The sequence below is a fragment of the Martes martes genome, assembly GCF_963455335.1.
Source record: "Martes martes genome assembly, chromosome: 1".
Lineage (NCBI taxonomy): Eukaryota > Metazoa > Chordata > Mammalia > Carnivora > Mustelidae > Martes > Martes martes.
This window is the reverse complement of record NC_137888.1, coordinates 84,021,368-84,047,485: the sequence shown is the minus strand read 5'-3', so window position 1 is coordinate 84,047,485 and position 26,118 is coordinate 84,021,368. Positions and strand designations below refer to the sequence as shown.

Genomic DNA, 26,118 nt, shown 5'->3' with positions numbered 1-26,118 from the left:
GATCATTTATTTTACTTATGGACTGCAGCCACTCTGTTGCATTCAGGCATCTCCCAACTGCTGCCTTGCAAGCTGGCCTCCTTACACGAAGGGCAAGGAGAGACTGAAGAAGGAGGCACACCGCCCCAGACTGGTAGGTGGCAGTTTTGGCAAGCGAGGAAACTGACGTAGGAGGCTGGTCTTGGTCTGCTTGGTGCTTTGAAGCTCGGCGAATGTTCGTTCATACCTTGAGTGTGTGTGTTGCAGTGGGTGCTGGGCAGCTAAGGGGATAAGACATGGCCTCGGTCCTCAGAGACCAACCGCGGGACAAGCAGCCACTGTTTGCCAGTTGGTCTGTGTGACAGGAGGGATCGCAGAGGAGGCGTGGCTAAGCCATGGGGGGGGGGGGAGGAAGACCGCAGAAGTGACTTTGGGCTGGGTTTGAATGGATCCCTGGGAACTCCAGAGGTGAGGCTTGGGGGAGGGACTTCCGGGCAGTGGGATGGTACCTGGAAAGGCTTGGAGAAGGAGCGGCAGTCATCCTGGCATTCAAGTTTGGGGACTAGGGGAGTGGTTAAAATAGATTGATTCTAGGCCAGTGGTTCTCAGCCCGGGCTGCACATTGCAGTCATCTGGAGACTTTAAAGGTAAATACTGCTGTTCAGGCCCCACCTCAGACCAGCTAAATCAGAACCTCTAGGGAAGGGCTGAGTCTGGGGCCTGGATGTGTTGAGAAAGCTTTCCAGGTGATTCCAAGGTGCAGCGAGCGTTGAGAACCACTGTTCTGTGCTTCTAGCGCTGCAGGTGGGCTGGCCTCTGCTTTCATGATTGGGCAGTCGTGAGGAGAAAGGTGTAAATACGTGTGAAGTGCTTTACATAAATATATGTAAAGTATACATAGACAAAATGATTAAAAAATTTGAGTAAATACATGTAAACAAGTTAACATATATACGTGCCTGGTACATGAACACTCAGAACAAGCTGCTACTGGCTGCGATTATTATTGTCCTTATCATTATTCTCAGATCTTTTCCTTCCTCCCTGTAACTGCTTATTACATAGGGAGGGAGGGTTTGGGAATAATGCTAATAGCTTTCCGTGTATGTACTTGCTGAATCCAGAGGCTGTGTGGAGGGGGAGGCAGTGTCTGGAAACTGGGAGGCAGAGAGAATGAGCAGTGGGAGTGGGGAAATGAGCCTAGCTGGCAGGTTGGGCCTGGGCAGCTCCTGGGGTCTGCCAGGAGAGGCCCAGGTGTCCCTGAAGGTGGAGGTCGGGATCCGACTGGGGAGTTGGTGCCATGCCTGCTGAGGGCTCAAGGGGGAAGAGAGGCTGGGAATGTGGGGCCTGGGGCATTAGTAATTGGGGAGGGGGGTGGTGGGAGAAGAGAGGAGTTGCAAGGCCACTGGCGGAGAGCCTTAGAGAGGTAGGAGAACCAGGACAGACAGCTCGGGAGGGTCATGTGGGCCGGAGGGAGTGTGGGTGTCTACCTGCAGGAGTTCTTTTCTGGGGGTTAGTGGTCCTTTAGGGACATCGGGGAGAGGATTTCCAGCAAGCTGTGGGAACAGAAGCGTGATTGCAGTGGACTGAGACACGGAGTCGGGGGTGAGGAGGTGGAGGGAGCATTCTTGGGGACCACTTTTTCCAGAAGTAGTTGGATAATAGGGACTACGTTTGTCCTGTGCTTCAGTCAGTGGCACGTACACTCCAGAACTTCTGCACAGTTGTGTCACTGGCCTAGTGTGTGTGACATGTCCAGATGTGCAAATGCAGGAGCCAGACAGGAGCAGGGAGGGCGAGTCACCGCTGGGAAGGGCTCGAGCAACAACCAGAGGAAGTGGTTCCTGCAGCCAGAGGGTAACAGGAGCTCATACTCAGTATGTTCTATCCAGTTCCAAAGAAAAACAAGCCCCCGCTTAGAGAACTGTCCCCTCTTAGAGACTGGTTTTGGACTCAATAGAATTATAAAATTAGGAAGAAATTAGTTGAGTTCGGATCTATTTTATAATAGATATAATTAAAAAATAGTTCTTATTTTTTATTCACTGTGAACTTCCCTTGGCGTATGTTTCTCTTCAGGAGAGGACAGCAGTTCTGAGAGCAGCTCTGAGAGTGAATCTGGTGAGTAACGTACGCTTTTCCTTAATCACGGAATTCTGGTTAAACCTTTGAGCCTTTATTTTTATTTTAAAGTAACGCACACATCCCTTCTATTGTTTGAGGACCTATTACTAGCATGATTTTGTGAAGTCCTGAAGAAATGCCTACATGGTAAATACTTTCCAGTTGGCAAGTGAAGTGGGAGAACAGGATGAGCTGAAGAAGAAAGGCAGGAAATGGTTGCTGTTGGCGAGAGCCAAACATTTTACCTATTCTCCCATTAGCCATGTTTCCTCTTGGTTGTCAAAAGAGTTTGATTTAGACTTCTTTGCTTTTTGTAGATAATGAGGAACCAGAACCAGAACAAACAAGTGAGTATATCCTTCCTCTCGACTTTATTTTTTGCTGTTGAAAGGAAGAAAGGGGAGGATAGCCTCTGGGATTTTTACGTTACCGATCACTTGCTCGTTATCTTTTTCCCCGTGCAAAATTAAGGTGAACATTAGGAAACTTCTCTAAGTGTTTTGGAAATGTGAGCTCACTACTCAGGGCAAAAAAAACATGTGCCTGTGGTGTGCGTCGGTACCAAGACTGTACGGGTGCAGTGCTGCTCTGAGGCCCCTGCCCGAGGAGGGACTGAGGTGCCGGCCGTAAGCGGCCGCAGCTTCCCTCGGTGGGGCTCGCTGCTCACGGATTGAGGCCCACTGACTGTGTGCCACTGCAAATGCACCATTTGTGGTTGGGAGTTTCTGGCGTGCTGTTCTAGCTATCCGTGAACAACTTGAGTACGAAACCACTTGAAGGGGATTCTAAATATAAAATATGGTTTTTGTCTAAAGTTTTGTGAGTGACTAAGCTTGTGTTTTAAGTGATTTTATTTTACTGTAGGATTTTCCCCCCCAGTTCTTAGACTCTGATCTGCCCCTGAACGCTGTAGCAGGGCAGTCAGAGGGCTCCTTTGCAGTACTTAAAATAAATGAAGTCTCTTCGCTCACAAGTCCTTATATAATCTGATTCTCTCTGCAATTTCTCAGTGGAGAACCTGTGATGGTAACCGTAAGTTCTTGCAATCATGTTATACATTGAGGAGAAGCTGTAATAACGTGTGTAGCACCCTCGTGGAGATGTCATACTCTGATGGCCATAAAGAAAAATGTGTGCCAACCCTCTCACCCCCAGTTCTCTGTACATTATGGGTTATTTCATCCTCCAAAATGTAGTCGAAAGTCCAGCCTCCATAGATTGGATTAAAATAGAAATGAAACTAGAAAGCTGGCATTGGATCAGGTTTCCGCTGTTATCCCTGCTAATAACTGGGTAAAGGGCCATAGGGACACAGAGTCTGGAGTCAGGACCCTTAGGGTCTAGAAGCTAGGCCAGGGCCAGGGCCTCACCCAGGCAGGCAACATAGGTGGAAGGCATCTGGAGTCAGTGAGGCTCAAGATAGGCTCAAAATTGGTGTGGTCAGTGTGGTCAGCAGGGCAAACGTGGAGCACGGAGGGGCTGGCCCTTGGCTGGGTTAGACATCTTGGTATTCTCTGGCAGTCCAAGTGTCCTGGCATCTTCTGTGGGCGGGCTGAGGATGCTTGTCCTTGGAGCCCCAGGTCATGGAAGAGTCCTGCCTTCCCCCAAGATTATTCTCTTTGTTAAAAGGTCTGTGATTCTTCACCTCCATTCTCAGGTCAGGTGGAAAGACCAGCTGGGCTTCCTTGGAATGTTCGCTCCTCTGTGCTCTGGCTAACAGTGCAGGCCCACCTGTTCTCTTCCTGAGTGGATATGCTTTCTATTCACAGGCATGAACTCTGGGGTCACCCAACCATGCCTGAAGGGAAGCTGTGGTCGATAAGTTGGGGAGAATTACATCGATTTCTCTGCTTTGGCTGGGAAGACCTGGTCAGAGGCTTGGTGTTTGCCAGCTGGTTAGGATTCTCTGATCTCTTTCACTTTCTCTGCTCCTAAGGCAGAAAACCATGGGCTGTGGATGAAATACAATGCAGACATACAGCCAATCAATAAAGTAGAATTTTATGATCCTTTATAGGACAGTGACTGAGGAAATATGATTGGAGGGTGGTGTGGTGCAGGAGGTGGGTCAGTATTTCAGATCTATAGTGTTCTGAGTCCAGGACTCTGAATACTTTTAATCTCTTCTGCCATGTTATCTGAATTTTTTTTTTTAAAGCCAGAGCTCCTGATAGGCTGACTGATCAGGCAGCTTGTGTGTGCTGGGGTGGAGCGCTGTCCTGGGCGGTGTCTGTACTTTCTGGGCATGGGGGATGGCATAGGACCTTGTATATGTGTTGATGGGTGCCTTACCCATGGAGTGACCCTCCCAGAGGTTGTTCAGACGTTTACAATGTAAAACCAAGCATTTGACACATTAGGTCTTGCCTTAAGTGACAGGAGTTGTCTAGAATTCTCTAATTTTTTAATAAGTCACATCTATCACCATAGCAAAATAATAGTTAATAATAGTTATCTAACACTTACTGAATTAGGGAATGGTCATTTGATTTTCCTTAATTTTGGGGGAGGTGGTATTATTCTAATCCCCATTTGATAGATGTGGAAAGTGAAGCATGGGGAGACTTAGTAATGCCACCAGAGGGCCTGAGCTCATGCAACTAGTGACCAGCGTAGATAATAGAAAAATTCATTGCTGTTCCCTTTCTTTCTTTTTTAAAAAAGATTTTATTTGTTTACTGAGAGAGAGTGAGAGAGAGAGGGAGCGAACAAAAGCAGGGTGAGAGGCAGGAGGAGAAGCAGATGCTCTGCTGAGCAGGGAGCCCGATGTGGGGCTCAATCCCAGGACTCCAGGATCATGACCTGAGCCAAAGGGAGATACTTCATTGACTGAGCCACCCAGGTGCCCCTGCTTTCCCTTTCTTAATACATTTTGTATTATGGAAGTCTCATCATTCAGAAAATGGTGACTGAGCACTTACCAGGCCCTAGGGGTACAGTCCTCATGAAGCTTACATTCTAGTGGGGAGAGAAACAGGAAGCAGAAGACACTAAACCACAGTGTGCCAGGTGGGGAGATGCCCTGAAGGAAATGAATGTGTCAGGCAGGCCCTGTTTCAGGGAGGGGGAGTATGCATTTGTGTCAGAAAAGGGCAGATTTGTGTCAGATAAGGGCATATTTGAGCAGAGACCACAAAGATGTGAGGGGGCAAGCAACATGAATATTTGTGGGAGGAGACAGTATATGCAAAGGCCCTGAGTCAGGAGTGTGCTTTGGGGTGGAGACGTGGCGGGTGGTGACTGGAGGGCAGCAGGTGTGGGGAGGCAGGCAGAAGATGAGGTAATGAAGAGCCAGATCATATAGGGCCTTTTTCCGTGTGGAAGGAATCTACATGCTAAATCAGAGACCCTTACAGTTGTTCCAGTTTAAATAGGCCTGAAATCTGATGTCAGTTCTTTTCTTCCAAGCTAATGTCTAACCCTAACAGCTGGAGGGCTGATGCCAGCCGAGCATTATCTTGGACCGTGGATGAATGTTCAGTGGAGGCTGTGGCTCTCCAGTGGAGACGCTGGCCCTGGGGAGGAATAACTGATGCAGAGATGGCTCATATGCCCCTTCTTGTCTTCACAGATGGGGAGCCAGGAGGGTTTTGCGTGGAGGAAGCTTCTGCTCAGAGTAAGGACCGGGCAACCTGCTCACCTCTGGTTCCTCTGCTGCTCTCCCGTGCTTGTGTGAAAGGGGGACGTTTGGGTCCCGTGTAAGGATGATGGCCGCGTAGAAAGATCACATAAAGTTTTATATGCCGAGATGGGGTACACCAAAACTCGAGTCGCATTCAAGCCCGTTTTCACACCTTAGACCTAGAGTGGGGTTGACAGACATAGTGTCTCATGTGTCATTGGATTGACACGTGGAGGTGTTTAAATACATGTTTAAAGTTCTGTGGGTTGGGAAGCTAAGGTGGGTGCTTGAGTCATGTACGATTCACCCTGTGACCGACTTGTGCCAATGCATGTGTGATGATCTCGTTCACAGCGGAAGAGTGGGAGGAGAAAGAATTGCCCAAAGAGCATTCGCATTCAGGTATAAACTGACATTTTCCAAAATATTCTTCCAAATGTTGTTATTGCTGAGGGGCATGTGCCTTTGAACTTTGCCATCTCATCCTGTCACATATATTATTAAAAAATTTGTATTTGAAAATGCCAACCACATTCATATACATAAAACTTTTTCTCTAACATTTAGAACTTAAAAAAATCCAGCCTCACTGTGAACACTGCAATGTTGAAAATGTAAGTATCTTTTCATTATAGAGTATGATTCTTTAATTTGCTTTAAGAAAGTAACATTACTTGTGTATTACCTGCTTTTATGTGTGTACTTTTTCTCCAGAAACAAAATGAGCAAGTGACTCCCAGGCCGCTTTCCAGGGAACAGTTTTTGTAAGTAGTTGTGAATAGAGAAGACTTAAACATCATCAGTAACTTAACTTCACACATAAAAATGACCCCAGGTAGGGGAAACACAGAACAACATAATTAATTTCACACACTTCATGTACTTCCTTGGACTATTTTCTTCGGTAGTGATGCTTCTTCAGAATGCTATAGAATTTCATTAGTGCTTTTGAATGAAATTAAAAACATAAATAGTTTTAAGAAGTCTTCCCCGACCAAACATAAGGACTAAAAAGGTGTTCTTATCTGTCCAATGCAGACTGAAGTTGGACACAGAGGGAACTTACCAGTGCACGGAAACTGGTCTGATATTTGAGGTTAACAGAAAAGTTGACATCAAGTATTGCGTTTTGTCCTGGAGCAAATATGCAGACCTGGTTGTTAAACCCTGGGTTGTCGGTGGACCCTTGTTTGATGTTAAATGTGACCCAACCTGTCTCACCTCCATTCAGTTTCCACATTCCCTCTGCTTGGGTCGTAAGTACTTGTTTCCTAAACGTCTAATTTTTGTGCGTGTGTGTGTATGTGTGTGCAACCCGTGTCCTGCCTAGAGTGCTGATTTACCTTCATATTTTAACAGACCACAATGCCAATATGACGTTCAAAGTCTTACATGTTAAAAGTTCTGGGGCCTCATTAGAATCTACCATGGATCATTCTACAACCCACGTCAAATGGCGTGTGAGCTCTCTTTCTCCTGTGGGGCCCGTTATTCAAAGTGAAGAGACTGTATACCACCACGGGGCCGTGATTCTCTACAAAGCCATTGACCATAACCCATCCTTGTCTTTTCGGGTGTACATAGCAACCAATAACGAGTCCTTCATCAAGGTAAATTTAACGAGAATGAATAATAAGTGTTGACTACTTTGTGTTCCAACGTGATGCCATGCGTGTGGGTCCCATTCTTGTTAACTAAGTGTCTGCCCTCTGTGGGTCTCATTTGGCGCTCACCTAGAGAGGTCAGAGGGTCAGTGCCTGGGGCGTGCCAAGTCCTCTGATTGCAGGAGGGCGGTCATTCCGATCGAAGCAGAAGGGGGCAGGGGTCTGGGACTTCAACGGGAAGAAACGCAACTCACAGGAAAATGAAAAAGAATAAATGTTTGGTAAACAGGTGTCTCTTGGGCCACTCGGAGCCATGGGACATAGAGGACTTTGCTTAAACCCCTTGCTATGTTCCTCCCTGTCTCCCATACCTAGTTCATGTGCTAGTGTCGTTATCTCTAGTGACAGTTCTCTTCCTGGAGCAGGTCCTCTATCTGAATTCTTTTTTTCTTTTCTTTTCTTTTTTTTTTTTTTTTTTTAAGATTTTACTTATTTATTCGAGAGAGTGAGAGAGAGCACAAGACGGGGTGAGAGGCAGAGGGAGAAGCAGGCTCCCTGCTGAGCGAGAAGCCTGATGCAGGACTTGATCTCAGGACCTGACCTGAGCCGAAGGCAGACACTTAACTGACTGAGCCACGCCGGCGCCCTGTCCAAATTCTTTTAGGCAGTTGTCAGGGAGGTTAAGAGCCTTTCCTGAATCTGCTGGGTTTCGGTTGCCTTTTTAAAAAAATTGTTATAGTTTATATATATATATATAAATTGAAATATATATATGTGTATATATATATATAAATTGAAATATATATATATGTATATATATATATAAATAAATTGAAATAGTTAATTTTTTAAAAAATTCCAGTATAGTTAATATACAGTGTTATCTTAGTTTTAGATGAACAAACAGTGATTCATCAATTCTATACATTACTCAGGGCTAATCGTGATAAGCGATTCACCCATGCCCTCACCCTTGATTGCTTTTTAACTAAAAATAATCTTCATGCCAAAGTGGCCCATCTTGGGGTACCCAGTCCTTGGCCCCCTCCAAGGTCACACTGCCTATCTCCAGGGTTTTTAGGTTATTGTGTTTTGATGGCTTTAAACATAAGTTACATTGATTGTAATTGGCAATATATATTAAAATTTAAGAACTCTATTCAGTAATGGGCTTTTATTTCTTCCTAAGAAGGTGAAATATGCTTCCTATAATCTTATTAGAGTTAATACGTTCAGTTGGGAAACTAGTCTTCAAAATGGAGTCAAAAGAATCCCATGTAAATTCACTTAATTAAAAGGGTGTTCTCTGTCTTCCCGGGAAGCTGGGTGAGGAGCTGATCCTGCCGCTGGCACCGCAGGAGCACGGCACGGTTAGGGCAGGATGGGCTTCCTGTTGATGCTGTAGCTTTACACCTTCTGGGATTGACTTTTTTTTCCTGTGTAGGAAGATTTCCTTGCACTTTGCATTCAGGAAACCCAGATTTCATGTTCAGCTACATCTACAGCTGCTGCACAAGGGAGCCTGGGCCAAAGTCTCCCATTTGCCTCTGTGAGGCATTCGAACTATGTGTATAAAATCAGCCCGTCTGGGACAGTGGTGAGGCCAAGGCTGGAAACACATAGTGCCGGGTAGAAGCAAGCTCTGGGTAAAGGGAAACTGTGTACAATAAGGTAGTTGCTTTCTGTTCGCACGATGGACAGATAATCAGTACAAACATGTAATGCTGGCACCCATTTAATTTTCTCAAATCCTTCAGAAGCAAACTTTTGGTGCTAGCCAGGGTGTGTGTGTGGTTGCTTTTGGCTGTAGTGCTTGGGCGGAAAGAGGTTTGGAAACCTAGAAGCCTGCAGTGCAGGTCCGAGGTGCCTTATTAGCCTCTGCGGTGTTTCTTTTTAGGGCGCCGTGAAGGTGTTTCCATCGCGGTCGTTCTGTAGGGGGACATGAAGAGAATGCTGGGGGGCATGTGCACTGCCTGGGCACTTAATGGTTCTTACAGTTGTTAACTGATGCATTTCACAGCCCAAACCTATTTCTGCCTTTAGGATATTTCCAAGTCAGTAAAGCACTCCTCTAAGAAATTCATGAAAATTGACAAGCCTCCTGTTTGCCAGAAGTTATTGCAGAATGGGAAGAAATACAGACTGATCAGTGAACCAGAAGCTGAAATCACCCCAGAGGTATATATCTTAAAAAAACCACTTGGAGTAGCAGCAGGGATGTTTATTTTGTAGCTAAGGTTATTTTGAAGGTTTTAAAAGAATTCATTTTGTTTTCATTTTTATTTACAGGAAAGCCATTGTTTTTCTAAACTTGCAGCTTACTCCAAAGATGCTGTTGAATTTCAGAATTAATTTGCCACCATTGCAGAAATAGGCTATTTAATCTTTTTTCCTTTAGAAAGGTTTTAAATTTTCTCGAGTTTTTAAAATTAAATTCTTCAAACAGTATTAGCTTCAAAGGAATAAAAACCTTCAGTTTAATTTTAAGTCACAGAGCACTGAAGGTTAATGGGAAAGAGTTGCTAACAAGGTTATCGGCTTTTTCTTATTGGAAGGCATTTGAAAAATAGTTATGGGAGCAAATTGTCACTAGATTTCAACTATTCACTGTATACCCCATGACATTTGTAGGCGATTTCGGTTTCCTGTAAGTGACAGTTATTTTTGAAACTTATTTTCATTGCGTGCTCTGACTGCGTGCTGCAGCTTAGCTAACTAAGTCTTTGTGGAAATTCTTTTTGTACACCCCTTTGTTTGTTACTTAGTCTGTGAAAAATTGAAAATGTATTTTGATCCCATTACATTAAAATATGAAAGAAGAGGGAGCTGATGGGGGTGGCCCGTGTTGCATTATCATATTAGCAGGGGCCTCGGGCCCTGTAGAAGCGGTCAGGTTGAGCAGACAGCCTTCCATACCTTCCTTTCCAGCTGCAAAGGGTTTCTTCCCACCTGGTGTTTTTTGAGTTTCAAACATTGAGGCTGAAGAGAGTGACCTCCACTAACGTGCAGAGCAGGCTAGCGAGCTGTCCACAGGGTCCCACACCCAGGTGGCAGACAAGCCTGGCCCTGAGCCCACTCTGCCCTTGGCCCCTAATGGCACAGTCTTTGCACCGGAACCTGAGAGGCTGATTCCTAGCCCTTGTGAGCTGATCAAGCCCTGGCAGGTGCTCCCTCAAGGTGATCATGAGAAGCCAGCTGCAGTCTTGTCTGGGGGGTGGAATTAAATTCGAAGGGTTTGCTTAGAATGGTGTGATTCTTGGCCTTTGCTGAAAAATAGAATTTGCAGGGGAGCTTTGAAAAAAGTCTGTGGCCTGGGTCCTACCCCGGAGATGCTGACTTAATTGCTCTGGGAGTGGCCTCGGCATTGGGCTTGTTAAAGCTCCCAGGGTGACTGTACTGTGCTGCCAACGTTGAGAGCCACTAGGAGAGGGAATAATACACACCGAATGGTCCATCTGACTGGGAAGGGACTGAGGTGGTCCTTAGAGGTGTCGCTTACACAAGATGGTGGTGGTGGGAGGGCTTTAAATAGTCTAGTTCTGTCACCAGTTGTGTGCTCTCTCTTTACCAAATATCTGGGCTAATGGGGCTAGTCTCCCAGGATTGCCCTAATGATCATACAAGTTAATGGTTTTGGGGTACTCTGAGAGTTGTGAAACTCTGTTAAGTCTAAGGTGTTCTTACTGATTTTAGACCATTAGTGATTTGTTTAACTGACATTTATCAAAAGTACCTATTACAAGTTAGTCTGAGATAAGAGCTAAGAGTTAAAAAATGAGTAAGTTGTGATCTTTTCCTTCAAAAGATGCTAGGATATAGAGAGACATACTATAGTCATGTAAAGAATAATTTTAATGTGTAATGTATGACCATAGAGATGGGTGCAGTGGGTTTCTGGGAAAAGTTCCTATGTGGTGACATTTGTTCTGGGTTGGAAGGGAGAGGGATTCACCGGGAGAGACAACCTTCCTGGAAGAAGGAACAGGACGTGCCTAAGCGAGGTGATGGGGAGATGCAGCCGGGCTCCAGGCACCAGACAAATGGGAATGGGAAATGGGAATGCAGAAGGCTTTGGGAGAGAAAGCCTTTGGCTTTGTAGGCCTTGGTGACCCATGGTGAGGATAATGCTAGTGGTTTATAACAGAAAGGGAGGGGACAGGGTAAGACTGTTGGTTTTTAAAGGTGATGCCCAGTGTAGTTCAATGATTTTTCTTTTCTTTTTTTTTTTTTTAATATTTTATTTATTTATTTGACAGACAGGGATCACAAGTAGGCAGAGAGGCAGGCAGAGAGAGAGAGGAGGAAGCAGGCCTCCCGATAAGCAGAGAGCCCGATGCGGGGCTCGATCCCAGGACCCTGGGATCAGGACCTGAGCCGAAGGCAGAGGCTTTAACCCACTGAGCCACCCAGGTGCCCCATCTTTTCTTTTTTTTTTTTAAGTACATTTCTCCCTGCAGACTTGCTAGCCAGTCTGGAGAGGAGAGAAGTTCCAAGGTGTGGGGCAGTCTATGTAGTGGTTAAGTGTAGTGGTTGTGTATAGGTATGAATTCAGTTCTCCCACTTCCTAGATGTGGATTTGACCAAGTTCATTAGCGTCTCTGAGATCCTTTATCCATAAAAGCAATGAAAGGGTTTGTGGGGGCAAGGTGGTGTTCAGTGAGGAATGCGGACGAAATAAGCAGTGTGGTTTTGTAAATGTCTTGAATCGTTTCCAGGTTGTGGAATGATTGAAGTGAAATCAGTGAGGGAGTTTAGAAGGACTTAGGAAAGGGTGATTAGTTTGGGGACATGAAATACTGAACCCACGAAAGGGCTGAAAAGTTATGCCTTAAAAAAATAGGGCCAAAGTACTGGAAGCCTCAATGAGGGAGAAACGCAGGTCTGAGTAAAGAAGGACTGGAAAAAGCAAGAGAATCAGAGGATCTGTGATTACGGGATGAGATCAGAATCTCAGTGAGCATTCAAGTCAGCACTGACCCCTTTACCATTCCTTACTTGACATTTTATGTTGCCAACTAATGCAGCTTTTATTAAAAAAAAAAATTCACTTTTTTTTTCTTTTTAAAGGAAATTGAATTTGTTGATGGTTCACTTTTAAAATTGAAAAGTTACATTGAAGTGTATTTGGAGCAACCAGTGGAGTTTAAATTACTTTTAGTCGAAATGGATTCTGAGGAGATTGTATGGAAAGCAAAACTGAGAGAATGTAAGTGTTTTGAATCTTGAATGAAAACTCAGGTTTGGGGGGCAGTTGGGGTAGGAAAACAAGTAGAATGATTGTTCCATTACCATAACATCTAAAGATCTGATTAAGAGATGAAGAGCCCAGCGAGGCTCTGGTTCTCAGGCACCCACAGCCAGACCCCTTGGTCAGTGGGTAGTTCAGTGAGGTGTGGACGCTTCAGGCAGCAGGTGGGCTTAGCCAATAGAGGGTTTGGGTTTTATTTTTTTTTCCTCTCTTACCGTTCTGAGGTTTGGATCTCAGACTTTTCTTTTTTTTCAATTTAATTTAATTTTATTTTTTCAGTGTTCCAAGATTCATTGTTTATGCACCACACCCAGGGCTCCATGCAATACGAGCCCTCCTTAATACCCACCACCAGGCTCACCCATCTCCCTCCCCCGCTCCCCTCTAAAACCCTCCCTTTATTTCTCAGAGTCCACAGTCTCTCATGGTTCATCTCCCCCTCCAATTTTCCCCAATTCACTTCTCCTCTCCATCTCCCAGTGTCCTCCATGTTATTCCTTATGCTCCACAAGTAAGTGAAACCATATTGACTCTCTCTGCTTGACTTATTTCACTCAGCGTAATCTCCTCCAGTCCCATCCATGTTGATACAAAAGTTGGATATTCATCATTTCTGGTGGAGGAATAATACTCCATTGTATATGTGGACCATATCTTCTTTATCCATTCATCTGTTGAAGGGCATCTTGGCTCCTTCCACAGTTTGGCGACTGTGGCCATTGCTGCTATGAACGCTGGGGTACAGATGGCCCTTCTTTTCACTACATTTGTATCTTTTTGGTAAATATCCAATAGTGCAATTGCAGGGTCATAAGGTAGCTCTATTTTTAATTTCTTAAGGAATCTCCACACTGTTTTCCAAAGTGGCTACACCAACTTGCATTCCCACCAGCAGTGTAAGAGGGTTCCCATTTCCCCACATCCTCTCCAACACTTGTTGTTTACTGTCTTGTTGATTTTGGCCGTTGTAACTGATCTAAGGTGGTATCTCAACGTGGTTTTGATTTGAATCTCCCTGATGGCTAGTGATGATGAACATTTCTTCATGTGTCTGTTAGCCATTTGTATGTCTTCTTTGGAGAAGTGTCTGTTCATGTCTTCTGCCCATTTTTTGACATGATTATCTGTTTTGTATGTGTTGAGTTTGAGAAGTTCTTTATAGATCCTGGATATCAACCTTTTGTCTGTACTGTCATTTGCAAATATCTTCTCCCATTCCGTGGGTTGCTTCTTTGTTTTGTTGACTATTTCCTTTGCTGTGCAGAAGCTTTTGATCTTGATGAAGTCCCAAAAGTTCATTTTCGGTTCTGTTTCCTTTGTCTTTGGAGACATGTTTTGAAAGAAGATGCTGTGGCCGATATCGAAGAGGTTACTGCCTATGTTCTCCTCTAGGATTTTGATAGATTCTTGCCTCATGTTGAGGTCTTTCATCCATTTCAAGTTTATCTTTGTGTATGGTGTAAGAGAATGGTTGAGTTTCATTCTTCTATACATAGCTGTCCAATTTTCCCAGCACCATTTATTGAAGAGACTGTCTTTTTTTTTTTTTTTTTTAAAGATTTTATTTATTTATTTGACAGACAGATCACAAGCAGACAGAGAGGCAGGCAGAGAGAGAAGGGAGGAAGCAGGCTCCCCGCTGAGCAGAGAGCCCGATGCGGGGCTCGATCCCAGGACGCCGGGATCACGACCTGAGCCGAAGGCAGCGGCTTTAACCCACTGAGCCACCCAGGCGCCCCGAGACTGTCTTTTTTCCACTGGATATTTTTTCCTGCTTTGTCAAAGATTATTTGATCATAGAGTTTCGGGTCCATATCTGGGCTGGCTCTCTACTCTGTTCCACTGGCCTATGTCTTTTTTTGTGCCAGTACCATGCTGTCTTGGTGATCACAGCTTTGTAGTAAAGCTTGAAATCAGGCAATGTGATACTCTCAGTTTTGTTTTTCTTTTTCAACATTTCCTTAGCAATTCGGGGTCTCTTCTAGTTCCATACAAATTTTAGGATTGTTTGTTCCAGCTCTTTGAAAAATGCCGGTGGAATTTTGATCAGGATGGCACTGAAAGTATAGATTGCTCTAGGCAGTATAGACATTTTAACAATGTTTGTTCTTCTGATCCACGAGCATGGAATGCTCTTCCATCCTTTTGTGTCTTCTTCAATTTCTTTCATGAGTGTTCTGTAATAAAGACCCCACCAAAAAGGAGAATTTCAGACCAGGATGCCCACTCTCACCACTGTTGTTCAAGTACTACAAGTTCAACATAGTACTACAAGTTCGAGCAACAGCAACCAGACAACAAAAAGAAATAAAAGGTATTCAGGGGATGCCTGGGTGGCTCAGTCAGTTAAAGTGGCTGCCTTCAGCTCAGGTCATGATCTCAGGGTCCTGGGATTGAGTCCCATATTGGGCTTCTTGCTCCACAGGGATCCTGCTTCTCCCTCTGCCTCTACTTGCCACTCTGCCTGCCTGTACTCTCTCTATCTCTCTGACAAATAAATAAAATCTTTAAAAAAAAAAAGAAATAAAAGGTATTCAGATTGGCAAAGTAGAAGTCAAACTCTTTCTCTTCGCAGATGACATGATACTTTATATGGAAAACCCAAAAGACTCCACCCCCAAACTACTAGAACTCACACAGCAATTCAGCAATGTGGCAGGATACAAAATCAATGTACAGAAATCAGTTGCTTTCTTAAACACCAACAACGAAAATATAAAAAGGGAAATTAGAAAATCAATTCGATTTACCATAGCACCAAGAACCATAAGATACCTGGGAATAAACCTAACCAAAGAGGTAAAGGATCTGTTCTCAAGGATCTCAGACATTTTAATGTGAATTAGGGGCATCCTGACAAAGTCTGTCCCATGACCTCGATGTTCATCTGCATTTTGGCTGATCTGCCTCATTTGCGTCCTCCTGCCTATCTGATCAGTGAACTGTCACTCCTACTTTGTGATTATGGCTCTGCGGTGAGAACGCTTTCCCTCGTTTAAGATTTCGGTGCTGGGAAGTCCTCCAGTGACCACCTTTTCAAAATCCTCTCCTGCCCTGGGAGGAGTTGGAGAGGGCTGCCGCTGATGTGGACTGCCTCTGGAAGAGTGGAGATGGAGGGGGACACCCCATAGCTGCCCTTGGCTGCCTCCTCAGACAGGTCTGACCTTGACCTCCAGTTCTCTTTGAAGAAGGTTATTAAGACAACAGACATGTGTCTAGTGAGCACATTTTGGAGCTAAAAGGGAAGCAGAAGAGTGAATTGGGAGTGAGGTCCTCTGTGTTCTAGTTCCAGCCCTAGAATTGACCAGCTCTCTGTGGGAGTGTGGACGAGTCTCTGAACCTGCCTGTGGCTGTTGTAGCCTCCTCTGCAAATGGCACAGGGTTCCCTCCTGCCAGTGCCATATGTTTGTAGTAGAAATTATTTTTGCATCATTTGCATTTTGAATTATAATACCTTAACTCTTTCCCGGTATCATACGCAATCCAGTATCATTTCAAAAAACAGCATAAGTGGTAAGTGCCATTAGCAGGATATCAGAGTTTTTTTGTTTTTTTTTTTTTAAGATTTTATTTATTTATTTGACAGAGAGAGGTCACAAGTAGGCAGAGAGGCAGGCAGAGAGAGATGAGGAAGCAGACTTCCTGTTGAGCAGAGAGCCCGAAGTGGGGCTCGATCCCAGGACCCTGGGATCATGACCTGAGCCGAAGGCAGAGGCTTTAACCCACTGAGCCACCCGGGCGCCCCAGGATATCAGAGTTTTAACCCACTCTTCTATTCATTTCATCCTCCAGAATTTTTATTTGTTATACAAATGTAATAACAACAAGGATCTGTTAAGTATTCTGTAAGCCTCTTCAACATCTGAACAACATTTGAGTCCATTTTCAGCTAGTTTCTTTTGTACCCATTGGGTCATGGGTAGACAGATGAATTAGGTTGCTGCTAGTGATGCCATGGTGTGAGTGCTGTGTGCTGGGCATACCTGTATGTCTTCCTGCCGTGCAGACTGCTGCCTGTTAGATCTGCGTTTCCTGTCCTGTCTTTATACTCTAGCAGAGAAATGGGATCGAAGCCTTTTGGAATGCTCAGTCCTTGTTTAAGCATGAGCCTTTTTGGTAGATGGGATTGATTCTTATTCTCAGTGTTATACTCTTAAGTTAGCTAGTTTGAAACAGGCCCTTTTATCTGAGCCAAAGTTATTTACCCATAATCTTCGTTGGGGCTGGGTCTTGTGGATTGTGTTGTTGTTTGGTTTTTCGTTATTTGTTCAAATAAATGAACCTGAAAGATGTTACTTTTTGGTCACAGCTAATGGTACTTTAATAGAGGTATTCAATATGTAGCATTCTGAGTAACATGTTTTCTGGGCTAAGAACCAGTCTCTTGGTCATTTGACAGACCTCTTTATAAGACCCCTTATGCTTGGTTTTTAAAAACATTTAATAATACTCTGCATGGTAAGGTGTTTCTGGTCTCCACTGTTTTGTGGAGGAGAAAGGGCTAACCTAATGGTTGGTTGAGATTGCTCTAGGGACCTACAGAAGGCCTGGCTGAGGCGTAGACACCTCGCAGAGCAGCCACAGCATCTCAAAGGGGGGAGGTGGTGTAGAGTCACAATGATGTGTTCAGACAGAACTCCCCAAGTACAGTGTTCCAGAGTGCAGAACAATAATATATGAGATTGTTTTAGGTGGAGTACATGTAAGTACATTTGAAATAAACAATGTTTATCTTTATGACTTCCTTATCGATACAGCAAGTGATACCAGTGTTCTGTTTACAGTAGTTAGAGATGTAAATAAATAGCTTTTCACCTGGCATGTGGGTTTGGTAAGAATCCGAATAATTATATGCAGGTGACTTGAGTTTGGGAAACATTTGCCTTGTAGGACCTGCTGGAAGGAGTGCTTAGTATTTATCTCAAAGATATGTGCTCGTTGGCATACATACCAAGTTATAACCCCAAACTCATATTTGAACTTCAGAGAGATTGCCAAGACTCTAGAGCTTCATATACTTTGATAAATTGATTTAAATAAAATTTTGCCTGTTGCCCATTGCTGCTTATTATCCTTTAACAGGTGACTGGGTTCAGCATGATCAGAATCAGAACATTTCGAAAAGAAGCACAAATGGTAAGTGCTAGTTAACTGGACATTGAGTGAGTTTTAACCTATTCTTTTATTTACTTATTTATTTTTAAAAATTTTATTTATTTATTTGACAGGGGGAGACACAGAGAGGGAACACAAGCAGGGAGAATGGGAGAGGGAGAATCAGGCTTCCCGCCGAGCAGGGAGCCTGATGCAAGGCTCGATCCCAGGACCCTGGGATCATGACCTGAGCCAAAGGCAGATGCTTAATGACTGAGCCACCCAGGCGCCCTTTAACCTAATCTTTTATTCCTTCTGTCCACTAGAATTTTTATTTTGCTGGGTGTATGTGATATTGCTACAGTCTGCTAAATATTGTTATTTTCTTAATCATCAAAACAACCTTTGAATTCATTTTCAGTTTGTTTCCACCTGAATGATGATTTCTTTAAAAATCCAGGTTAAAGGTAGGTAGAAAATAAGAAATACAAGGGAAAGCCAATTTGGTGATTTTTTTTTTTTTTTAAAGGTAACAGGCGGCGAAAAATGACTAGCAGCTTACCTGATGAGGACATCTATGACAAGAGAATGAAGCAGGTTGACTCTTCAGGTGTGTAAAAAAGTCATCACTGGTTGTGAATTATTTTCCCTGATTTTCCCCATTGATACTCATCCAAGCCCGTGTTGTTGGGTCAGCTTTCTGGGGCCACATCCCAGTTGTGCCTGCCCTCCCAGATACCTTCTCCGTGTCCCAGCTCCTCAGGCCTGGGGAAGGGTCCTGCTTGGTCTGCCCCATCCTTTTTTCCAGTTTGAGTCCCCACTCCACCCCTTCACCCAGTCTAAATAGAATGGGGCACCAGGGGGAGCTCCATTACAGTCTGTAAGGGTGCAGGCCACGGACTGTCCAACTTTACTTTTCCTGTAGCAGTGAGCATGGAGCCTTTTATGTAGAAGATAATGAACGCCGACTGAATGCATGAAACACTGAATGGCCATGTGTGCGTTCCTTGGCTTCATGGTTACTAGCTCTATCTGGGGTAAAGAGCCTCCAGCTCAATTATTGGAGGCAAGTCTCAATTTCTTAAAATTAAATGGCAAAGACCAAGACTTGATAGTTGTGAAAATACGATAGAGATTAAAGATGTTTAACAACAGTACTCCAAGGAGCCAGAAGATGGAGTATGTAGCTCAAAATTCAAGTTGAGCCAGAATTTACAAACTTAAGTTTAAAAACAGACTCAAATTATGTGACGCTCAAGGTCTCAAGGCTTCAGGAGCCTCCAGTAACTCCCTAAATTAACTGCTTCATCAGAATACCTTTCTTTTATTGTAAGGTGTGAATCTCTGAAAGCAGTTAAACTCTCTGTAAAGTAAAGCAAGATACTCTCTACTTTCTAAAACAGGAGACTGTGTGGATGACATGTGGATAATTTTTACTGTGTATCACTATAGAAATGTTTATTGTTGTTTTGTTAAGTAAACATCAAAACAAGTGAGGCTCTAGAATTATTTTAAAAACCTAACTAAATTGGAATATTTTTTCCTAGTTTTATTGAGATATGATTGACAAATAAAATTGTTTATACTTAAAGCGTACAATGTGATGATTTGATATACATATACATTGTAAAATATTTACCAGTCAAGTTAATTAGTACATCCATCACCTCACTTTTTTTTTTTTTTTTTGGTGGCGACAATACATAAGATCTACTCTCTGCAAATTACAAGTATATGATACAGAATTAACTCTAGTCACCATGTTATCCATTAGATCCTCAGACCGTATTCATCTTATAGTTGGGACCCATTTTATATTAAACTGATATATTGGAAAAGTTTTTCTTGTTATGTGCATTTAACTTTTGGCTATTTAAAATTATCTCCAATAGCAAGTAGGTAGAAATAGAATTGAAATGATTAAATGGTACCTGGAAAGAGTAAGGATTTCCAGCCTTCTTGGAGTTGACAGTGTGGTATCAAAATAACTTGGTAAGGATTTGCTTTGGTTTAGGAACTTACACAACGTTCTTTGAGATACTGAGTCACCCCCATCCTGGTGGTTTTACTCACTCTGTCAGTGTGATTGATGCTTTTTAAATATGGTCAGCACTCAGTCTCAATAGAATCACCTGGAGATCTTGTTAAAGTTTAGGTTCAGAATCAGAAACAGTAGATTTGGGGGTGGTCCTGAGAACTTGCATTTTTCCCGGATTCCCGGTGCAGCGTTCTTTCATTGCAGCAGCAGTTGGGAGAGCTAGGAGCGATGCACCACGTCTCCAAAAGCCACTAGAGGGCGCAGGCCGTGGCTTAGACCCCATTCTTCAATCTAGAAGGTTAAGGATCTGTGAGGTGGGGAAAGGTCTCAGTGCAAAGTTTACATTCCTGTTAGTAGATTGTCAGCGGCAGATGAGCCGAGGTATTGTGGCTCTAGAGGAAGGGCAGAAAGTACGCTACCTCTCACTCCCTTCTAATTTCACCTCTAGTATTTGTAATCCCTTTACTGATCCTTCCCTGAATCTAGGCGACCAGTGAACTTTGCTGCACTATTGCACAACCAACTAAAACACAGGAAAAGAGAAAATCTAGCTTAGTGATAAGGCTCATAATTTTCATGGGGCCTGTGGTTTAACAGTGGCAAACGTGTCCCTCCAAGCTTATGATGCTGTTTCTTAGAGATCAACAGATGTTACAGATACCATCTCATGACTCTTCTGCGGGGTGTGCTTTTCCCCCAAATGCCAGGAAATGGCATAATGGAGATTGCAATTCAGATGTCTTGCTGCCTGCTTTAGTGGCCCTTCGGGTAGCATCTATGTGAGGCACTAACATTCAGATAAAGACACAGAGCTGGGCAAGGGTGTAACTGTATATTTTTCTTTTGGAGCTGTGTAAATGATTTTTGGTGTCTGATTTTTTTTTTTATTCCAACCCACTTTGTGCTGCTTTGTAAACAGTCTCTTTCTCTGAGTAACTGAATTACCATTGTGAACATTATACCCTGGTTTAATGTTACTGCACAGAATAATTCCCTTTGGTCCTTATAATCGTTTAGAAAACAGGGCGTTTTGGACACTTAAATATATTTTAAAGGCAGCTAATATTACAAATCATTGCGTCCTTTTTTATAGAAGGAGAATACCTTTTCACTATTAATTGCTATAAATGATTGACGTGTTGAGAGGAACGGTGGACTTCCTTGTTTGCTTTTAGATGGAGCAAAGACCAGAACCCTGTTAACAGACGCACAGTTGATCACCCTTGCTGCGAGGCTGGGGAGGGAGTGGATAAAAATTGCCATTGCCAACCTGGAGTTGGAAATTAGTGATATTGATGATATCCGGGAGAAGGAAGAAGATGTTACCATGTGTAACTTCAGGATGCTGAAGAAGTGGCAAGAAAAGGAGCAGGGTAATGCCACAGCCGAGAATTTATCCAAGTGCCTGAAGGACGTTTCTGTTGAAGTCCAAGATGTGCTGAAAGGTGAGCGGAAAATTATCTTAGTTGTTTACTTAGAATCAAGCTGTGTCTTTGCAAATAGCAAGTTTCTACCATAGAATGTGTTTCTTGTTTATTTGTAAGCTTGGGTTCAGAGAAATGTGTAAAGGTCGAGTATGCCTGTGGACTTCCATGAGTGGAGATCTAAGTAAAGATGATTTGTGGGTGGGCTCAGTGGAATGGTTCAAATCCCATCCCAAGTGCTGGCTGGCTTGGGACTAGCACATTGTCAACCTAACTTTAAGCCTCTCTGTTTCCCTCTGGCAAATGGATGCAAAAAGCTCTATGTCCTGGGTTTCTTGTGAGAATGAAAAAAGATAATGCATGGAGAGCTCCAGGCAGGTAGTAAGGCTGGCTAAGGCGGCGGTGTGGTGGGTGGGGAGTGGGTGGGATAAGGGTCATTCGTTAGGGTACTGGAGACATTCAGCCTCCTAGGCCTTGTGGTGCAGAAGCAGTGCTGGGCAAGGCCACTGGGTGGCACCAGTGAAACTCCAGTGGCAGAGGAAAGAGGAAAAGCCGAGAGTCCAGAGTAAGGCTAAACTTTCTAGACTTAATCCAGAAAACAACACAGTTCCTTCCTTTGTCTTTAATCACTTCTTTTTGTGTGTGTGGCTTGATTTGGCATGTTGGTCAAACCGGCTCAGTCCTTTGTTACCTATTGTTACCGAAGTTGAGGAATGCAGTGTTACTTCTCCACAGCCTCAGTAAGTCAGAGAGAGGGCTTTGTTGGAATTGTTTGGACTTTTTATTCCAAAAAGGATGTGAAGAATGTGTAAATGCCCCACGAGTTTATGTGAATGGTAAAATCATCCTGTGATCTGTCAGGATGCTTTGAGATACCATGAGCATATTTCCTCTGTAGATTTTGGATGCGGCAGCCGCAAGCAGATAGAATATCAAGTTTTGGTGCCAATTTTTTTAATTCATATTCCTGGATATGTTGAAATTTTGTAAATTACTGAGGCCCATGTGTGGAAATCTGCTTATTTGCATATAGATGTTTCTGCCTGTTGCCGACAATGGCCTCTGTGTTGTCATAACCAAATAATCACAGCCTCTTCCATCAAAGTAATAAGCCTTGAAAAGTCTCTCTCACAGGCTCTTTATAATGGGTTGTTATTCTGTTTTTTGTCTCTGCTCCTGATCTCACTAGATACCTGACTTATTGGTACATTAGAACCATAAAGGGGTTTGTGAAATTTTTTTAGCACTGAAAGAGATCATAAAAGCCAGCTGATCAGCCCAATTCCCTCATTACATAGGACAACAAAACTCTTCTGAGTTAAAAACAATGAAGCAAAAAAAAAAAATCTACCAAAAAAAATTTACCAATATTTTGTGCCTTTGTGTGTGGCCAGAATATCCAGTTAGTTGGTGGGGTTTTGCATTTTTTATCAGGATGTTTTAGTATCTTGTAACCACAGTCTTGAATTTGCAATGGCTTATCTTCAGCTCAGGAAAATGCAGCTATTGCAGAAGATCATTTTTGAAATGCCAAGTGATTTTCTATAAAAGCATGCTCCCTTTCCTGCCCAATAGTGAAACCCTGAATCTGTTTGATTCTCTCTGTTTTAGGTTTCTTCCAGGAAAGGTGAAGTTTGGAAGATGAGCTGAAAAAGAAAGCCTCAGGAACTTTTATCTGCAAAAGACCACTTCAGCTGATAACTGGGTATGGACTTGATGAGACCTTGAACTGCACAGTCTGAAGGCAGCTCCTTTCACACAGGCGGAAACTCGGCAGCTTGCATTATTCAGGGGCACAGAAAATGTAAAATATTTAGACAACTTAAGGAAGAAAAAACCTCTATAACATCGAGATTCATTTATTTATTTCTCTTTTTTTTTTGCACCTCCTGCTCACACCATCCTGCCCTGCTTCCCCAACCAACATCTGTCCTTACAAAGGTGCTTAAAATGACTCCACTCAGTCAGGTGAGAAATGTGGTAATTTTCCTTTCGGAGTCTGCGAACTATGAAAGTCATATCAAGTATCTGAAACCTTTTTAGCAATTAAGTGGTAGTGTGCTTAAACTCATACCAATTTAGTTGAGCTTTTTTTCATCGTGACATTAATAATGAAGAGAGATTTCCTGTTCTTTTAGCCCCCACTGTGATAGGCCTCTTGCCCCCCAGGTACAATGTATCTTCTTTATGTGGGATGATTTCCATAGCTCACTTTACCAACCTATCTGGCTAGTGGTCTGTTAAATTGGTAAACCAGTCATGTTACCTGGACCTGGAGTGATGAGAAGAAATGTAATCCTGTCCCCGTCACACATTGGGGTGCACGCTCAGAGGCGATCTTATCTCAGGTGGTGAAGATGGATGGATGGTGAGAGAGTCCCTGGAAGTTTCATCAACCTTCCAAAATCACAAGGCCAAGCACTACATTTCTTGACTTTCACCCTGGGATCATTTACTTTCTGGGGGGAAAAATGCCACTCAGAAATCGCTGTAGGACCAAGGACCAAGGGAAAACTGTCATGTCTTCTTGAAGAAGATTTGCCCCAGGGAATAATGAGCCACATTGGTTCTTGTTAATTGGTGAAATGGTTTTTTGGGGTCTGTATAGCCATTGTCACTCTCCCAGAATCATGCATGTGGTTGATTAACATTTTGGATATGTTTTGTTAACTTATTTGAAGAAACTATAAATTACCATTAGTCTACTGTAAGCATTAGCTAGAGAATAAAATAAATCTCAATGAATTAATCAGAGAAATACACTTTAACTATTGTTTTGCCTGTGAAGAACAGATTCACTTTATAGGGGAGAACATATTTTTAATTGTCAGGGATCCTGTGGAATTAAATCAGTGTCGCTTTATGAGTTTTTTTTTTAATTGTCCTATATTTTAGGAAACACAAGGAATTTTAACATTCAGGAGTATAAATACTTTAATAAAGAACTTGAATTTTTAAATGTTTATTATTTTTTATAAGTTGTTTTCCGAAGAAAAGCATAATTTCAGAGGTGCTTTGTATGTATCTGGTTTCCCAACAATTTTCAACCTTTTTCATACTATGGATGAAAGGAAGAAAAATAAATTTGTACAGTACTAATGTGTCTCCTTTGTATTATTGTTTACTTACAAAGCATCATATTTCTCCATTGCTATTATCTTGGCTGTTTGGGCATTAGCTGGTTTTGTCGCTGGCTCTCCAGTTCTTGGACTGGGGTCCAGCATAAACCATGATAAGCTGGTTCACCTGGGAGTTTGCAGAAATGCAGAAGAACCTGCCCGTCCCCTTGTCCCCCAACTGTGCTCACTTCAGGAATGACAATGACACTCCTGCCCCCTCGTTATTGGAAGGTATGTTTTTACTTAAAACCAGGTGAGTTCGTATTAGTTCCTCACCTGTACATCTTCCTAACGGGACTTTTCTGCACATTTGGGACGCATTTTGTAATTTTATTGGATTGCTTTAGGGGGAAATTCTCCTCCCGTTCTTTGACATGTGGAAGCACATTTTCACTCTCATTTTCTGCAGAGGCCATTGTATTTGCTGATTTTTCAAGGGGTTCTCATGAGGATGGTGGTTTTCAGTTGTTGGCCTTGCCCGTTGCCTGTTGTTGGAAGTTCTTGGGGCTAAAGCAGCACAGGGTCTGCTGAAGGGTGTGATCCCAACTGGGTAACTGCTGGGAGTTTATCTTTTCTAGCCCACACCCTGTGGTTTGAGTATTTCTGGTAACGGCTCTGGAGCTGAGGTCCTGGGTTGAATTCTGAGCATGGAGTTCTGAGGTTTTTCCTGTTTCTTAAAGAGGACATGCAGCTCTGCCCTGAAGCCCACTAGTGGAATTTAGATCCAGTGTGTTTCTCTTATGATGTGGATTCCTGGTGAGTTAGTCAGCCATGTTTATTCTGTGGAAGTCCATTCGTGCTATTTGCTGTAAACTCTGGCTTGAGTTTCATTTTTATTTATTAATTTTTATTACTTATTTTTTTAAAGATTCCATCCATTTATTCAGCAGAGAGAGACAGTGAGAAAGGGAATATAAGCAGGGAGAGAAGGAGAGGGAGAAGCAGGCTTCCCGCAGAGCAGGGAGCCCGACGCTGTGCTGGATTGCAGGACCCTAGGGGCCAAGACCCGAGCTGAAGGCCGACACTTAACAGACTGCGTCACCCAGGCACCCCTTAAGTTTCATTTTTAGAAGAGGGTATGCTGTATGCATTTACAGTGTTGCTTTATTTTCAAGCAAGTTGGGAAGTCTAGGAGATGGTTTTGTTACTTATAAAAACTCAACCGCTGGAGAAACTTGGACTAGGTCAGTGAGTTTTTTACTTTTCCTTAGCTGTAAAAGCCATTTGTGAAATCTTGTCTGGAACCTGCATGGGTAAAGCAGTCAGAAGAGGAGCTTCTCGGGTAGGGGACTACTGGGGGCTATCGGGGGGTTGTTGAGGAACTCGGCTGGATCTCTGAACCACTCCTGTCAGGAGCAGTGTGGGAACCGGCCGGTGAAGTGATCCCCTGGGCCTCTTGGAACTACTGTCGAGAGAGACCGGTGCAAGGGGAAGTGGATGACACTTTGGTTCACCAGTGTGAGGGGTTGGCTTCTGAAGGACAGTGACCACATAATGCCAAGCTGTAGACATGTGGGTTATATATATCCACAGGCTTATGCATTTTGGATTTTTCCCAGTATAAGCATGCAAAAATTGTTTTGAAGTAAGCACACATGTGCATTTTTTACAATTTTAAACTTTTTTTTGGTAATTGGGAATACTTTGATTTTTTAAAGACTAAAGACTTTCTTTATTCCAAGATTAGAAAAAGAAATGAGAAACATATGGGAGCCCATGAAGATTTGCCATTCTCTTGCTTTCTACCACCTTTCAGTGCCAGGGCCTGAGAATACACAGACGTGGGTAACATGGCATTTCCTATACTTGAAGTTTTCCTAGTGTCTCGAGGGGGAGACACGTATAGATAACCATGATGGTGTTTGT

The 26,118-nt window shown here is 43.3% G+C and overlaps 1 protein-coding gene across 1 annotated transcript in view; it reads left to right on the top strand.

Moving 5' to 3' along the window:
• LOC308342348 (uncharacterized protein) overlaps window positions 1–24,237 on the top strand; it is a gene marked incomplete at its 5' end in the record, with an annotated part of 37,410 nt that extends 13,173 nt beyond the window's left edge. Inside the window, 15 exons of the mRNA XM_080802727.1 lie at window positions 47–133; window positions 2,059–2,100; window positions 2,421–2,450; window positions 5,675–5,719; window positions 6,080–6,127; window positions 6,293–6,339; window positions 6,440–6,489; window positions 6,764–6,981; window positions 7,085–7,335; window positions 9,373–9,507; window positions 12,397–12,535; window positions 17,660–17,713; window positions 18,201–18,281; window positions 20,885–21,154; window positions 22,745–24,237. Of these exons, the coding sequence (XP_080658853.1) occupies window positions 47–133; window positions 2,059–2,100; window positions 2,421–2,450; window positions 5,675–5,719; window positions 6,080–6,127; window positions 6,293–6,339; window positions 6,440–6,489; window positions 6,764–6,981; window positions 7,085–7,335; window positions 9,373–9,507; window positions 12,397–12,535; window positions 17,660–17,713; window positions 18,201–18,281; window positions 20,885–21,154; window positions 22,745–22,764 (1,517 nt within the window). The 3' untranslated portion in view covers window positions 22,765–24,237. The remainder of the gene's footprint in view (window positions 1–46; window positions 134–2,058; window positions 2,101–2,420; window positions 2,451–5,674; window positions 5,720–6,079; window positions 6,128–6,292; window positions 6,340–6,439; window positions 6,490–6,763; window positions 6,982–7,084; window positions 7,336–9,372; window positions 9,508–12,396; window positions 12,536–17,659; window positions 17,714–18,200; window positions 18,282–20,884; window positions 21,155–22,744) is intronic.
• Between the last annotated feature and the right edge of the window lie 1,881 nt (window positions 24,238–26,118).